This window comes from Helianthus annuus, chromosome 1, assembly GCF_002127325.2.
Source record: "Helianthus annuus cultivar XRQ/B chromosome 1, HanXRQr2.0-SUNRISE, whole genome shotgun sequence".
Lineage (NCBI taxonomy): Eukaryota > Viridiplantae > Streptophyta > Magnoliopsida > Asterales > Asteraceae > Helianthus > Helianthus annuus.
Window position 1 is genome coordinate 79,489,954 of NC_035433.2, and position 17,830 is coordinate 79,507,783.

A 17,830-nucleotide genomic window follows, 5' to 3' on the forward strand; every position below is an offset into this window, starting at 1 on the left:
AGACTTGAAGGGTGAAGCTGTTAACCCCTCATACTACCGCGCAATGATCGGATCTCTTATGTACCTCACAGCATCAAGGCCAGATATAATGTACCCAACGTGCCTGCTTGCCAGATATCAAGTTAACCCAGAGGCTTCACATCTTGCAGCTGTAAAAAGGATTTTTCGTTATTTGAAGGGTAGCCCTGACACCAGTCTATGGTACCCTAGGGATAATAACTTTGACTTGATCGCTTTCAGTGATTCTGATTTTGGTGGATGCAAAATCGACGGCAAATCCACAACGGCTGGATGTCAGTTTTTAGGAAATCGCCTAGTCACATGGCAGTGCAAGAAGCAGACGTGCGTCGCCACTTCAACATGCGAAGCTGAATACATTGCTGCCTCAAGTTGTTGCTCCCAAGTCTTGTGGATACAACAACAATTACGTGACTACGGTTTTGAATTCCTAACTACTCCTATTTATGTTGATAATTCTGCTGCATTACAGAACACTAGAAATCCTGTGCAGCATTCAAAGACCAAACACATTGAAATCAAGTATCACTTCATACGTGATTGCTTTGAGAAAAGGCTAATCGATGTTGTCAAGGTCCACACCGATGACCAACGTGCCGACCTTTTTACCAAAGCATTTGACAAATCAAGATTTGACTTTTTATTATTGGTAAACGGCATTAAGGTCAAGCAAGAGTAAAACCAACATCGGAAAATCATTTTTGTAAATACCTTTGTGTTTTAAATTTATCTTAGTTTGTTGATTTTAGGGGGAGTAAATCCAAATTTGAAAATCCAAAAACATCGAAAAATTTAAAAACACAAAAACAATAGAAAAACAAAAATGAGTTTCCTGGCGAGAAAAAGAGAAAATGATAGTACATCAGTGGTCTATCCAAACCTCTTTAAACCTAAAATGAAAAACTATAAGCAGCTCTATATAAGATGTAACGGTAGGCTCACAATCATTTTAAAGTGTGCATGGTGATATAAATCTTAAATCGACTGAAGACCAGGTGGGAACCATTCATTGGCATATGGTCTTAGTACCGAAATTTCGTTTGATAGATTGCCGAGGTTCTGAGATATTCGGTCTTTATGCTGCTTATCATCAGGGTATCATGGTTGTAACTTTTACCGAAAAATAACGGGGACGCAAGTCTAGATCTTCCATGATACTATACATACGTGTACATACTGCATTCGACCTCAATAAATGATAAACAATCACATGTCCAAACAAATAAGTGATAAAATATCACATTTATCCGGGAGTCAAGTTCGTCTCTCTGCTGTACGAAAGTACTGACCTGTTCACGGACTTGCTCCTGTGCCCTCATGCATATAAAAATCAAGTTCCTCTTCAATAAGTGATTCTATCACATAGGGCTTGTTTTTCAAATCAAAATAAGTGAGAATCTCACATCATATACGGTCAAACAGATGATAATCGGTATACTCACCGGTAAGATGAACCCTCGTGCATACCTTGATACGGAAATGTGTCGTGATATGGATGAACACCGGTCGGTAAGTATAAATCATACCTTAACGTATCCCCTAAACATGATTACATCTGATAAGTTGAGCTTATGTGGACAACAATACCGATAATCGTTATAGGATGCTTATCTTAATGTTAACTAACTGAACAACAAGAGCGTTATGGCATGACCGTACACTGATATGATTCTCTTACCCTCGAAACTCGCAAAAAGAATGTCTGTATATATTTATTTACTGCTTTCATTCTTTACATTTGAAATATTCAAAAATACCAAAAAGATTTTAGGTGTGTTTTAATATAAACTTTATAAAAGCCAAAAAGATTTTATTTCTATTTTATTTTCGATCGTACAATGTTGGATCTCGAGTCTTCGTTACCTGAAACCTGAACGAAAACAGAATTGACTAAATCTTCATAAACGGTCGAAATTTGCAAGTTTTGAAAGTTGGAAACTAAAATTGATAAATTTGTTAAACTTTCAAACTGTCGGACGGTGTTTGATTGGAACATGGTCATACGTGTGTCATTTGTTTATACTAACTATATTCCAAGCAGTTGTTCTCATTATGCGTTTAGATTTCTTGCATGTGCAGATTCTAAAGGCAAGGAGAACATGGTCGATGACAAGCTTCGGAATGAAGACACGACGTGAAGGCACTCAAATGATGAAGATGATAGAGTTGTCGCTGACCATCATCAACACCACAAGGATCTCAATTCATAAAGATCAAGTCATTCACAAGCATGACTCTAGGGGGAGCTTATGTTAAGGGGGAGTTTGTCAACACACTTCCTACATGATACGGGGAGTTTGTTGATACACTTTCTGCTTTCAAGACGTGATGACTTTCAAGATCCTCCGACATAGAAGACATGAAAGGTGAATCACGCGAGTAGCGTCCAAGGGGAGGTTTGTTGATACATGTTTGTGGACGCGACTCGACTCGGTTCGACTTGGCTCGGTTCGACTCGGTTAGGTTCGGCTCAAGCCCGACGTCACGACATTCCTCTGTCGTGCGTCCCAGAGTTCGACACGCGAAGCACGGAGAGACGAGGACACTTCCCGCTTGACACATCATCATGACATCATCATGAAGATGTCATGATGATGTCAAGACTTTGACTAATCTTCACATATTTGAAATAAGTTGGAATTCATGTACGTAACCTCACATGGGCCAATCATAATGCAGCATGGACTTCAACAAGACTGGGCCAAAGCCCAAAGTCGACGAATCATGAGGGCAGTCGACGAAACACATCAGTTTCGTCGACCAAGCCCCTGTTTGGTCGCTGTTTGGTCACTTGCATTGCTGTTTCACCAAACCTTGTGATTCGCCAAGCCAAGATCTGATTCGTTGTGTCTGTGTCTATAAATAGACTGTCTGTGGATAAGAGAAAAAAATAGAACACATAGAAAGAACACAGAGAGCATATTTGTGAGAGCACACACACACGAGAGTTTTAGAGAGTTTATAGAATACATCTGTAAACATTGCTTTGTAACCGAACCTTTCATACGTATTAATACAGTGGTGTTAATCGGTGAATATTGTGTGTTGTGTTTGTGCGTGTTCTATCTCGGTTTGCCTTTCTGGTTGGATTCCGCACAACCGGGTTGGTTAGTATACAAGGATTAGGCGACTAGATCCTCCTAGCCGGACCTACAGGTCTTGGTACCGTAAATTTCGTTTGACAGGTTGCCAAACTTCTGAGATACTAGGTCTTTATGTTTGTTAAATCCCTGGGGTATTATACTTGGTCTTCAGTCTAAAAGACTAGCTTGGCCTTTTTCAAGAATAAATCAACTCGAATCCAAGTCAAACCCTAGATCAAAAATTCAATTTGGTTTAGAATTTGGCTTAAGCTATATGTTTATCAAATTGTTTGTACCCAAATATTTTTATCACACTATACTTCTTTCTTTATTATCACTTGTCAAATAATTACAAGCATTCTAAAGCCGAAACACATGTTAAACCCTTGAATAACTATATATACAATAAATCTATTATAGGAATAGATTACTAGACATAAATTATAAAAAGGTGTATCTTTCTGAAAAACTTCGAATCTTAATCAATTATCACAACCAAATCTTTGAATTGTCATTAAAACTAATCTTCAAATCTTAATCAGTCATCACAAGCTTCTCTCTTTCTGTGCCAAACTAAAAATTTCCAATTGTTGAAGAACACCATCCATGGGAGTCCAGAAACCACGTCAACGAACCGCATTGTCAGGTCCACAACCACCCGTAGTTGCATATTGTTATTGTTTTTGTCCAGCCACACATCGGTTCAAGACCAAGAAAGTTATGAATCTAGAGGCACTACACTACTACAAAATAGGGTTTTTGCTACCACATTTCCGGTCGCAAAACGGTGACAAAAGCCCTTTTGCTACCGTTTTGCCACCAAAAATTCGGTAGAAAAAACACATGTAGCAATTGCCCTATTGCCACCTATTTGCTACCGCTTTATTTTTTGCTACTGTTTTGTTACCGTTTGTTTGCCACCGTTTTGCTACCGTTTTTTCACCATTTTTGCTACCGCTCCCTTTTGCCACCGTTTTGCTACCACTTTTTGTCACCATTAACAGCACGCCTCTCTGCAGCAACTATCGCTTCTCTTTGCTCCGCATTTGAATAGAAAACTCGAGCATTTATTTCGCTGAAAGAAAAAGCTTAGTGTTGTCAAGTGTCAAAATTAGTAGCCGACAGAGATAAACAAACGCATACGACATATCTTACCTTTCTACACGGTTAAAATGTAGCAATTTTCTGCATGCCTCTTCATATCCGGATGCCTGGAAAAGAATAGTATACAAATAAATAAAGGTTGAGCTAATCCTCATTGTGAACTGGCATAAAAGACAAACTTACATCAGCCTTAAAAAGAATAGTAAAGTACACAAAGGTCCCTGTAGTTGACCAAACAGTTGCAGCCAAACAGCAACTACACGAGACAATGGAACCATGAGGCATTAGCATAGATTTCTTTTTAAATATTTCATCAAAAAGAAGAAAAATTACATGTTACCAAGATTGGTAAGACCTGTATACCCAGGCGCGTAAAGTGGTTCAACTTACTTCCTGTCCACTTTCTTGAATACGATTCCAGTCAAAATTGGTATTCTTGGCCATAAACTCTGAACCACTACGATTACACAAGTGCATATGCATTGCTTTATAAATCTACAACATAAAAGAAGCCTATAAAGTTTTAGACACAAAAGCAGCCGATAGTATATCAAGAGAACTATGAAGCCTACAAAGTGATGTTTTAAGCCCATTCAAAGGTGTGTTCATCAGCAAAGCTTGTACTCAGAAACAATGGATGAAAGATTCGCCTTTCATATGTGCATGCAATAATATTCAAAGTCAAAGCAATGAGTGAATTAATTGTTAAGATTGCTGGTCACTACAGTAACCTATATTTAATTAATTGTTAACTACACACACACACACGAGTGCATTATATTCAGTCATTACCTTTGTGTTTCATATTTTTGATATGTCGGCACAAATAATAGAGAGAAGATCATATGTGATGAGAATATCAAATCGCCACACCCATAAAGCACACCACGAGGAACTGCAGATGTAAAAATGATAACATATATACAGAAGTTAATCTTAGTAACAAGCAAAAGAACAGTGAGAAACAAAGAGAAAACGAATTTTACTGAATACTAGAACTTCAAGAGGATTGTCTGGACGAGGCAGCGTTGCAAGCCGTGAACCTTGCAATAATGGTAACAACACGCAGGCTATATTTTATTCTATTAACACCTACACAGATATTAATTGAATAACAAACTGAAATTTTCCAGATGGTCATGTACCTCTCGACAATGGTAATTTGGACCTGGAAGTTGAGTCGAATAGAATGTAATGATACCAAGAAATTGGCAAGCCTGTAAAATGAAAAGGAAAGAGACCTGGCAAATTAAACCGGCGAGAATATGTAGGTCCCTTTTTGTCGGAGGATGACGAACCTCAAACCTTGTTATACTAACCCACTAGCGAGTGCGGAATCCAAGCTAGCAAGCAAACCGGGATGAGACAAGTAAAAGAACAAACACACACGGGTTCACCGATTAACACAACTTGTATTAATGCAAATGAAGGTTTCGGTTACAAGCACAATGTTTACAAATCTAACATGTAAACTCTCAAAGTGTGTGTGTGAGTTCCGGACAGAATGCTCTCAAGAAACTCTCTATCTCTCGGTATCTTTCTGTCTGTGTGTCTCTAACAAGTCTAATGAACTCAACACAATGCATGGGTATTTATACCCATACACAGTAGGTCTTGTCCGAAGGATCCGATAGATGGTCCGAAGGATCATCTTTCGAATGCAATGCTCTCGAAGGATCAGCAAGGACCTCGAAGGATGATCCTTCGTGGTCTAACAATCGAAGCATATCTTTCGAGTACCTCGAAGGATCAACAGTATCCTTCGAGGAGCTATCCTTCGAGACAGACAACTACTTTCTAACTGTTTGACCAAGTCAAACCGGAGGATGGTTGACTTGGTCAACTTACAGACTTAGAACATCGTTTATATACAGACCGAATACAGACAAAGTACAGACACAAGTGCACCAACAAACTCCCCCTTGGCTGTAGCTTTGTCTTTATCTTCTATAGTTGTAGACTCGTCTCGAACTTCGACGGTCTTTGGTCTTCGAGTTCTCAAAACTCTGATGTCCTTTCAAGTCTTCATTGTCGGAGGATCTTCAAAGTCTTCACGTCTTGAAAGCAGAGAGTGTATCAACAAACTACCCGTATCATGTAGGAAGTGTGTTGACAAACTCCCCCTTAACATAAGCTCCCCCTTGAGTTATGCTCGTGAATTACTTTAACTTTATGAAGTGAGATCCTTGTGGTGTTGATGATGGCTAGCGGCAACTCGATCATCTTCATCTTTTGAGCGCCTTCTCGTCGTGTCTTCATTCCAAGGCTTGTCATCGACCATGTTCTCCTAGCCTTTAGAATCTGCACATGCAAGAAATCTAAACGCGTAATGAGAACAACTGCTTGGAATATAGTATAAACAAATGACACACGAATGACCATCTCATAATCAAACACCATCCGACAGTTTGAAAGTTTAATTAATTTGCCAATTTTACATTCTAACTTTCAAAATCTGCAAATTTTTGACCGTTTATGAAGATTTAGTCAGTTCGGTTTTCAGTCAGGTTTCAGGTAACGAAGACTTGAGCTCCAACATCGTACGATCGAAAATAAAGAAGAAAGAAAATCTTTTTGGCTTTTATAAAGTTTATATTAAAACACACCTAAAATCTTTTTGGTATTTTTGAAATTGAAAGACAACAATTTAAAGTCTTTTGAGGGTTATCAAACGACATCACCGCTAATGTCGTGCTGATATGCACCAAACGACGAAACTGTTTAAAAGAAACACAATAAAAGTTAAGCAGTAAATAAATAAATATATACAAACATTCTTTTTGCGAGTTTCGAGGGTAAGAGAATCATATCAGTGTACGGTCATGCCAAAACACTCTTGTTGTTCAGTTAGTTAACATTAAGATAAGCATCCTATAACAATTATCGGTATTGTTGTCCACTTAAGCTCAACTTATCAGATGTAATCATGGCGAGGGGATACGTTAAGGTATGATTTATACTTACCGACCGGTGTTCATCCACATCACGACACATTCCCGTATCAAGGTATGCACGAGAGTTCATCTTACCGGTGAGTATACTGATTATCATCTGTTTGACCGTATAAATTGTGAGATACTCACTTATTTTGATTTGAAAACAAGCCCTTTGTGATATAATCACTTATTGATGAGGAGCTTTGATTTTCGTATGCATGAGGGCACAGGTGCAAGTCCGTGAACAGGTCAGTACTTCCGTACAGCAGAGAGACCAACTTGGCACCCGGATAGATGTGATATTCTATCACTTATTTGATTTGGACATGTGATTGTTTATCACTTATTGAGGTCGAATGCAGTATGTAATATGTACACGTATGTATAGTATCATGGAAGATCTAGACTTGCGTCCCCGTTATTTTTCGGTAAAAGATACAACCATGATACCCAGATGATAAGCAGCATAAAGACCGAATATCTCAGAACCTCGGCAATCTATCAAACGAAATTTCGGTACTAAGACCATATGCCAATGAATGGTTCCCACCTGGTCTTCAGTCGATTAAGATTTATATCACCCTGCACACTTTAAAATGATTGTGAGCCTACCGATACATCTTATATAGAGCTGCTTATCGTTTTTCATTTAAGGTTTAAAGAGGTTTGGATAGACCACTGATGTACTATCATTTTCTCTTTTGCTCGCCAGGAAACTCATTTTTGTTTTTCTATTGTTTTTGTGTTTTTTGAAATTTTTCGATGTTTTTGGATTTTCTGATTTTTGGATTTACTCCCCCTAAAATCAATAAACTAAGATAAATTTAAAAGACACAAAGATATTTACAAAAATGATTTTCCGATGTTGGTTTTACTCTTGCTTGACCTTAATGTCGTTTACCAATAATAAAAAGTCAAATCTTGATTTGTCAAATGCTTTGGTAAATAAGTCGGCACGTTGGTCATCGGTGTGGACCTTAACAACATCGATTAGCCTTTTCTCAAAGCAATCACGTATGAAGTGATATTTGATTTCGATGTGTTTGGTTTTTGAGTGCTGCACAGGATTTCTAGTGATATCTAAAGCAGCAGAATTATCAACGTAAATAGGAGTAGTTAGGAATTCAAAACCGTAGTCCCGCATTTGTTGTTGGATCCAAAGAACTTGGGAGCAACAACTTGAGGCAGCAATGTATTCAGCTTCGCATGTTGATGTAGCGACACACGTCTGCTTCTTGCACTGCCATGTGACTAGGCGATTTCCTAAAAACTGACATCCAGCCGTTGTGGATTTGCCGTCGATTTTGCATCCGCCAAAATCAGAATCACTGAAAGCTACCAATTCAAAGTTATTATCCCTAGGGTACCACAGACCGGTGTCAGGGTACGCCTTCAAATAACGAAAAATCCTTTTAACAGCAGCAAGATGTGAGGCCTTCGGGTTAACTTGATATCTAGCAAGCAGGCACGTTGGCTACATTATGTCTGGTCTTGATGCTGTGAGGTACATAAGAGATCCAATCATTGCGCGATAGTTTGAAGGACTAACAGCTTCTCCCTTCAAGTCTGGAGTAATTCCGTGATTAGTTGGCAATGGGGTACCAATGGGCGTTGCATCAGACATCTGGAACCGGCTCAAGATGTCACCAACATATTTAGTCTGATGGATGAATATCCCAGACTCAGTTTGTTGTACTTGTAGGCCCAAGAAGAAAGTCATTTCCCCCATAGCACTCATCTCGAATTTATCCTGCATGATGCGCTCGAATTCCCTACACAAGACATCATTAGTAGAACCAAAAATAATATCATCAACGTATACCTGTACCAGAAGAAGATCTCCATCTTGTTCTTTGATGAAAAGAGTACAGTCGATAAGACCTCTACGAAAACCGTTCTCCAGCAAATAGTGAGATAAGGTTGCATACCAAGCTCGCGGTGCTTGATGAAGACCATAAAGAGCTTTGTTGAGCAACCAAACCCGATCGGGATGGATAGGATCTTCAAAACCTGGAGGCTGTTCGACGTATACCTCTTCTTCAACCACACCATGTAAGAATGCACTTTTCACGTCCATCTGATAAACCTTGAATCCTTTGAAGGACGCATAGGCTAGAAAGATTCGAATTGCTTCGAGACGTGCAACTGGTGCATACACTTCGTTGTAGTCGATCCCTTCAATCTGACGAAAACCTTGAACGACTAAACGTGCTTTGTTTCGGATAACAACTCCGCGGTCATCCTTTTTGCATTTGAAAACCCAACGGGTACCAATCTTCTTGTATCCAGCAGGTTTCTCTACTAGTTTCCAGACACCCAGCTTCTGGAATTGTTGCAGTTCTTCCTGCATTGCTTCAACCCAAGCGTTATCTTTCAAGGCTTCTTTCCACGTTCTTGGTTCTTCCTGTGAGACATAACACGCGAAGGACCAATCGTTTTGTTGCCCGGATTCTCGAATAGCTGCATACAAGCCTGCATTGTTGTTGTTTCGCAACATGTTTCTTGTTTGAACGCCACTTTGCACATTTCCAATGATGTTTTGTTGAGGATGGGTATTATGAATCCTTGTTTCTGGATTATCTGGAACTGGAACATTTATACCCAGGTTGTTGAGGTTAAGATCAACAACCAATTCAAGGCCCGGAATTGACGAAGAGGATGATGCAGTAGCCTCAGCTGTTCTATGGGCATCTACTGGAGGAGTGCCCTCTGAAGTACCATGAACTGCTGTTGTTGGGGCTTCTTGATCTGCATCCACAAATTCATCATCCTCTGAAGATTCGTTCAATTCGTTTGCATCATGAAAATCCTCATTGTTGAGAGTATTGTTGTTCACCGAAGAAGATGGTTCTTGATTAACAAGAATTGGACGAACCACCGGTGAAACTGTTGCATTGTCACTCTCGAAAAACGTCCTAGCCGCAGCATTTTCTTCAACGGCTTCAACATTGATCGAATTGAAGAAGTCATCATACTCTTCTTGCAAAGCGTCATGCTTACTTTGCAAGTCACTCAAATTCTCATTCACAGTAGTATGTTTGTCTTGCAAGTCAAACAAACTAGCTTGTAAAGCATCATGTTTGCCTTGCAACTCAGACATACTTTTCTCCATTTCAGCATATCTAGCATGCAGCCTAGTACATTCATCACAATTAACAGCAGTGGGTTCATCGACACATACCTGACTTGATGAACCGTCGACATTAGCCATAAAGGCTGAATGGAGAGAAGACGAAGTATAAGCAGCTTGATCCACCAGAATAGATCTTCTTTGAGTTTCTGCTGCAGCTTCCTCCAAAAGTTCATCAAAGTCAACATCATCCGAAACATTAGATGTCTCACCCACATGATCATCACCAGAGTTGGATGATTCTTCATCAACACTCCTGCTGTACCCAGAGGAGTCTTCATCTTCAGACGATTCACCACCACTGGCAGAAGATTCTCCACCACTGGTGTGAACTAGCTTCTTCACAACCTGAGCAAAACATGCTGTTCCATCGGGAGCATCACCACCCAACTGGATTGACCAGTCACAACCTTCATCTACCTGAACTGCAAGTGCCCGGTTGGTTTGGTTGTTGACAGGTACCATGGTACGATCATTGTTTCTGTTCTGCCGGTTGCCTTGGTTTCTGAAGGGGTTTTGATTCCCGTGCTGTGCTGGCTTTGTACATTCCCGTTTAAAGTGACCCCGTTCACCACAGTTGAAGCACTTTACAGCTTGCTTATCGAACCCATACTTGGTGTCTCGCTTACTTTCCAAGCTGGTTCTTCCAGTACTTTCCATCCAATCCTTTGCTCTTCTCACAGCACTAGCAAAGGCCCACTTGATGTCCATCAAGTCCATTTCCTCTTTATCAATCTGCCTGTAATCTTCTTGTGTCAGATTAATGTTGCCAATCTGACCTTCTATCAATCCACAGTATGCGCTCACTACAGTGTTAAGCAGCTCCATGTGTTCCTTAGCTACTTCTACACTGATTTTAGAGAAACTTGACGTGTCAAGCTGTACGGTACCTGTCTTCGATTGTTGACCAGCAGATGATGTTCCTCCATAACATGCACGCTGTTGTTGAGCAGGAGGCGGAGGAGGAGGTGGTTGTATTGGATTTCCGTACATATCTGTGGTGGGAGGTGGCTTAACAGGAACTTGTATTGGGTTGCCAAAACAATCTGTGCTTGTGACAAACGCTGTTTGAAGTGGAGCATGTGGACCGGTTCTTGCAGACGAAGAATTGGAAGTTCCACATTACATTTCTGGATTCTGTGGCAATGGAACTCTCTTCGCCTTCAATGTTTCCTCCTGATCCTTGTTTTCCAAAAGTTGAACGAATTCGTTGATATTAGTGGTTCTCAACACTCCGTTGTACTTCAGGATTTCCAAGAAACTACTCCATTGAGGAGGCAAAGCATCAGCAAACTTCTTCACAACTTCAGCTTGAGTTGTCACTACACTATAATTATCCAATTCCGTAAGCAGATGATAAAATCGGCTTGTCATATCTCCCAAGGACTCCTTATCCATACAAGTGAAACCTTCAAATTCTTTCTTGAGAAGATCATGACGCATTTGACGTGTTGCTGCATTTCCCACTCCTCTGTTTTTCAATCCGTCCCACAACTTCTTTGTTGTCTTGAAGCTGACAAACTGATGGTAGATATCCTTGCTCAACGCCTGAGTGAGAATGGCGTATGCCTTCTTTTCCAGATCATAGGTTTTCTTTTTATCTTCTGGAAGATCAGCAAACGTAGCAGAATCTGAAGCAGCAACCTCTATGGCTTGATCGAAATCTGTGGTGAAACGTATCCACAGTTCGGTATTTTGACCAAGAACATATGTTTTAAATCTCTCAACCCATCCTGGATATTCATTCAAATGCATCAACTTTGGAGGTCGATTCAAACTTCCTGTTTCACTTTCGCTTAGTAGAATACTTTGAATGCTCGGAGTTTGATTCGATACCAAAGCCCATTGATTTCCCTGAGAAGAAGTTGATACCGGCGATTCAGCCCATAAAGGAGATGACCTTGTATTCGTGTATTTTCCATCGTCTGGAGCCGATGTACCCCACCATGAGGGAGTGACATTTGATCTTGTATATTCACCATTATCTGGAGCAGGATTCCACCAACTCGGATTCATGATTGATAAGCAAAATAAATGCTAAGTGAGTAATCCGAAAGATCACACAGCAGAAGGATCCTGGTCGAAAGATCTGAAATCACAGAAATTTGTTAACAATAAACTGACCACAATTGAAAGATCGACTATTGTTCGAAGGATCAACAGTACTCGAAAGGTCACTGTTGTATCTCGAACAATGGTTTCGAAAGATTCACAAGCTCGAAGGATTCACTAATTGAAAGATCCTTATCTTTCGAGTATGTATCCTTATCTTTCGTATGGCTGACTTTCGAAAGATCACACTAGTTCGAATGATCAACAGTGTTCGAAAGATCACTGTTGACTTTCGAGCACTGGCTTCGAAAGATTCAAAATCTCGAAAGATTCACACTTGAAAGATCCTTATCTTTCGAGATAAATCCCTATCTTTCGGACACTGTCTGTCGAATAGATTCCTTTATCGAAAGATATGTTTCAGACTTCGAAGGATGGGTCGAAGGATGATGATCTTTCGAGCCTTCCTTGATCGAAAGATGGTCTTTCGATGTCGAAAGATATCTTTCGAGAGGTTCTGACACAACTGACGTTGATGTGATAGGTTGGTGAAAAGGTGATGGGTTGGTAAGTCAACTTTCGGCAAAAGGGTATGGCAGGCTGTACTTTCTCACCAACCAAGATTTTCAAAGATAATTTACCCAAAAAGGAAAACCTTATCTTCAAACCAGTCACCGGAATATTGACCGGAATATGGCCGGAAATTACCAACACACTCAAAAACAAGTTTTTAAGTTACCCAACCCACTTACGAACACTCCCGGTAAGTTTAAAACACGTTTTCCAGTTTAAAAGTGTAGAAAAACCAACAAAAACGGGTGTTAAACCAAGAACTTGAATAACCCGGTTTTAAACATGGTAAAGAGCCAAACTCTGATACCACTTGTAGGTCCCTTTTTGTCGGAGGATGACGAACCTCAAACCTTGTTATACTAACCCACTAGCGAGTGCGGAATCCAAGCTAGCAAGCAAACCGGGATGAGACAAGTAAAAGAACAAACACACACGGGTTCACCGATTAACACAACTTGTATTAATGCAAATGAAGGTTTCGGTTACAAGCACAATGTTTACAAATCTAACATGTAAACTCTCAAAGTGTGTGTGTGAGTTCCGGACAGAATGCTCTCAAGAAACTCTCTATCTCTCGGTATCTTTCTGTCTGTGTGTCTCTAACAAGTCTAATGAACTCAACACAATGCATGGGTATTTATACCCATACACAGTAGGTCTTGTCCGAAGGATCCGATAGATGGTCCGAAGGATCATCTTTCGAATGCAATGCTCTCGAAGGATCAGCAAGGACCTCGAAGGATGATCCTTCGAGGTCTAACAATCGAAGCATATCTTTCGAGTACCTCGAAGGATCAACAGTATCCTTCGAGGAGCTATCCTTCGAGACAGACAACTACTTTCTAACTGTTTGACCAAGTCAAACCGGAGGATGGTTGACTTGGTCAACTTACAGACTTAGAACATCGTTTATATACAGACCGAATACAGACAAAGTACAGACACAAGTGCACCAACAGAATATACTTCCAGTTGTCCGCGAGAAGATTGAATTCAGTTGTGGTTTCCGCACAAATTCCATGTAAATAGATGCCATAGAGCATGATAATATGGTTTATAAAATTCTCTGTGTTTTAATATTTACAAATAAATAAAGTATATCATCAAAATTTTAGAATAAATTGCTTTTGTACATAACTTTTTAACATACTAAACTAGTAAACTTACTAAAGAGAATGTTGGTATGCCTCTCGGGACAACTTTGATAAACCAGTTTACAATTTATATAAACAAACCTCACATAGAGTAAGACCAGTTTCTCCATCAATATTAAACGCTGAAATGCAATTATCAACCTATAAAAGTCTTACCAGCAGAGACCTGTTTTTGAGCAACTTCAACACTTCCAGATAATCCAAATACTACAATAAGAAAGTAAATCATGACGTAAATGGTTAACATTATGAAGACAACTTGGAAGAACTAAAAGTATTCCACAAATATCATCAAAGTACTGTTATTCTAGGCTATGACCCTATTCTTATGTCAAACATTATATTAGAATCCTACTAGTTGGTTTCTTTTTTTTCAACATTTGTTAATTTGTAACAAACACAGTGATCTCTGTTGGATTAAAGTCCATTAATACTAGCATATGGACATGATTTAGAGGAAGTCTATAAGTTGTTTTTGCTTTACACCTGCAAACCTACCTTTTCATTAATTCTATGTCAAGAAAACTCATTTGTCAACAGACAGGGTATCTACTAAAAAACAGAGACAACCCAATCAATCTGCATATCAGCATATATCACACAACCCACTGATTGGCTCATCTCAATTGACTGAAATTAGAAATTTTGCCTTCTCATATGTCCAGTTCTTGTTCTCACTTTTGGACACATTTAACTGCAATAATAAAAATAGTACCAAGAACACTAATATGTGAAATTAGAAGGGGTTCTTAATTGATGAAATGAAGTCAAATGTTCGAACCACTAACCCATTAGAGCAGTCTTACCAAGCAAAGCTAATGATGACGGTCCAATTTTCATTTTTGATAATACCTACACCTGCGGAAGACGATAAAGAACTGATTACTAGCACAAATATGTTACTGATCAAATTACCTACTGTAACATCGACTCTTCACTTTAGAGCCACAACTTAAAATGGGAAGATATACCTCGCCACTTATCAACAATGAGCTTCACCCCTCATCAATTAATACAAAATCAACTTTATCAACTATTGCAAACGATTTAGGCCTAATGAACAGATTAATCAGATTACATCTAAAATAAATAACTAAACCCTAACTATACAAACTTAAGTAGGAATATGAATACCTTGCTGTTAATGACGAGGTGTTGTTCGACATCTGAAAGTCTTCTATTTCAACAACACTGCATGATACACACATATTTCAGTTTTCATAAACCTAAACATCTTAATTTCACATAACACACTATAATTTCAACATCTCCACGCTTAAATCCTAACTCACTCAATATCGCGAGAATCCAGATAACAGTAGACGAAAACACTCAAGCACTATGTCACACACACGGATTTCAGTTTCCATAAACTATACAACATCTTAATTTCACATAAAACACAATAACTTCAACATTCTAAACCTAACTCACTCAACATCATGATAATGCAGATAACACCAAATCAAAACACTAACACATATTATTATCATCAAGTACACAAAATTGCGCTTCAATTCCAACGATCGAGAAAGAAAACACACCTGAGATTCGAATCACCACTTTTCTCACCGGAAACAGTGACAAAAACTGCCAAAATCAACATAAATACTAAACAGCAGCAGAAAAGCGCATCGAATCATAGATTCCTTACACATCGTCATTGCCATTGCAAAAACTCCTTTAATTTTCTCTTCATTATGAAAACAGATTCCGAAACAAGCTTTGATTCGAACGACAGTTTGAGATAGATCTGGAATGAGAATGACAATTTGGTGCTTGAAAGTGAGAACGACGGTTTGATGGTACGGTTTGGCGATGGCGGTGGTAGTGATACGGTGGTGGTGGTGGTGGCGGAATTCAGAACGACTGGATGTCTGGATGAGCATGGTTTGGTGTTTGATCGTATGAAACCCTAACATATTACGCGGTCTAAATAAAAACTTATAAAAAGAAACTTAAAAAATCAAATTTCTACCTATATTGCTACCAAATCATAGAAAAATGTACTTTATTGAAATTAAGTTGGAAGTAGATTGCTAAATTTGCTACCGTTTTTTTCTTTTCGGTTGTTAATTTTGGTAGCTATTGCTTATTCTAGTAGTAGTGCCACCCGTAGTTGCATATTGTTGTTATTATTTCTGTTGCATTGCATTAAGTTGCAAAAGTCCCCTTGGATGGCCTTTAATCCATAGAACACGTCATATTTAGCACTTGAGCAGCACCAGAAAGAAAACAAAAAATAAATAAAAGCCAGGTTTACAAAGCCAAGAAAGAATAACGGGATCCTGGTTCATAAATTTCCCAGGAATCTAATGAAATTGGAATTTACATTTCATTCTTTAGCATGTTTGATTGGGACATATAATTAGTAACTGTAATTGAAATTACTTGAACTCATGTTCTCTCTCACTTCTGATCTCTCTCATCAATCAAAAACCACCTTCCGCTATCAAATTTCCATCACCGATCACACCCTTCTTCATCTCTCTCTCTCTCTTGCAACACCCACCGCAACACTTATGCAAAATCACAGAAACCAGAAACTGAAGCCCATAACTCAACTCAAGCCATCGATCCATATACGAATGGATGCCCTTCCCACAACTCAAGTCCACCAGTGACATTAAGTTCTGGGTCTTTTGTTGTTCACAATATCACCAAATGAGTCAACCAATTGTTCACCTAAGCTTTCAGGGTCATCAGCGAGTATCCGGATGAAAGTGTTAACCGTTCTACGTTCATGCTCGGTTGAACTCAGACAAAACCACGTGAACAGTTTCCGTCTAAATTCTTTCGTGATGTGCCCTTCACGCTCAAGCTTCCGGAACACCACACAGTATTCATAGTTCGGATCCAAGTTACCAGGTCCTTCCCTGTGTGCCAAAAAGGGTGTAATACGTACAAATGTACTATCAGAATCATGGGCCTCCGTACTAGCTGGCCTCTTTCTTGACATCCTAGCCTGGGAGTTAACAGCTGCCACTTCCACATTGGGCCCATGTTGGGCCGAATTTTCTGCTTCATCCCTAGGGGTTTCATTTGAAGCAACTTCGTCATCTACATCAGGAACTAATGATTTAAAAAAAAGTACAATTTGGACATAAAACGTGCACCCAATTGAACCCAACCCCACCCAACCCATTTTTTAAACGAAAGAAGCCAGGTTGGAGTAGATACCTTTACCACCCAGGGCACTACAATGTTCGCAGATTTCATCTTCTTCATGGTGATACATTCCTATTAACACGCATTCTTGACTTCCCTGCAGCATCAGGAATCAGTCAGTCAGTATAATTATTAACAATATAAACCAAGAATTAAAGATAACTAACCATTCGTCTGTCTAGGATCGGCAAGTGGAGGCAGAAGATGCGTCTGAAGCGGCAGTGGTGAACTAGGGTTTACAGACAGTGCAGTCAGAAGCGGCGCTGAATATAAAATGGAGAATTAGCGTTTGATTTATAATGCTGGTTCATGTGAAATTTTGCATTTTAACCCCTCCTTTTTACACTCTATTTATCTATTAATTATCCCTCTGGCCCTTTCATTTAGTATGTTTGCTAACACTAAAAAATTTATTTAGTTTTGCTTACGATAGATAAACTTCAAACTACACATGTTTACATTAGTTTTCACATTACACAGTCGTGTATCTCTATGTCACATTTCATCGAATTAGGTTTCAAGCATTCATCCACGTACATATACGAATTACATGGGTGGGTGGGATAGCCACTCTCATCACACGATTATGCATGTGCTTCTAAATCACACATC

General features: G+C 39.3%; 1 protein-coding gene and 1 long non-coding RNA gene across 3 annotated transcripts; both read right to left on the reverse strand.

Moving 5' to 3' along the window:
• Positions 1-5,349: 5,349 nt before the first annotated feature.
• On the reverse strand, positions 5,350-15,969 carry LOC118479632. 2 transcript variants are annotated; one of them, XR_004859758.1, is made up of 6 exons: positions 15,595-15,969; positions 15,185-15,241; positions 14,839-14,908; positions 14,549-14,744; positions 14,207-14,257; positions 5,350-5,422 (listed from the first exon to the last, which is right to left on the reverse strand). It is a non-coding gene; the product is annotated as an uncharacterized LOC118479632 (long non-coding RNA). The 2 variants fall into 2 exon arrangements; XR_004859759.1 differs by having other exon boundaries at positions 5,351-5,422; positions 14,132-14,257.
• A 352-nt stretch (positions 15,970-16,321) lies between these two features.
• On the reverse strand, positions 16,322-17,483 carry LOC110869871 (VIN3-like protein 1). The gene is made up of 3 exons (XM_022119079.2): positions 17,386-17,483; positions 17,231-17,315; positions 16,322-17,110 (listed from the first exon to the last, which is right to left on the reverse strand). The coding sequence occupies exons 1-3, from the start codon at positions 17,386-17,388 to the stop codon at positions 16,677-16,679; spliced, it is 522 nt and encodes a 173-aa protein (XP_021974771.1). The 5' UTR covers positions 17,389-17,483; the 3' UTR covers positions 16,322-16,676.
• Positions 17,484-17,830: the final 347 nt, after the last annotated feature.

Coding starts and splice junctions, on each gene's coding strand:
- LOC110869871 (XM_022119079.2), bottom strand. Junction 17,111..17,230: donor TAGTGCCCTGGGTGGTAAAG/GTATCTACTCCA, acceptor TTCCTGATGTAG/ATGACGAAGTTGCTTCAAAT.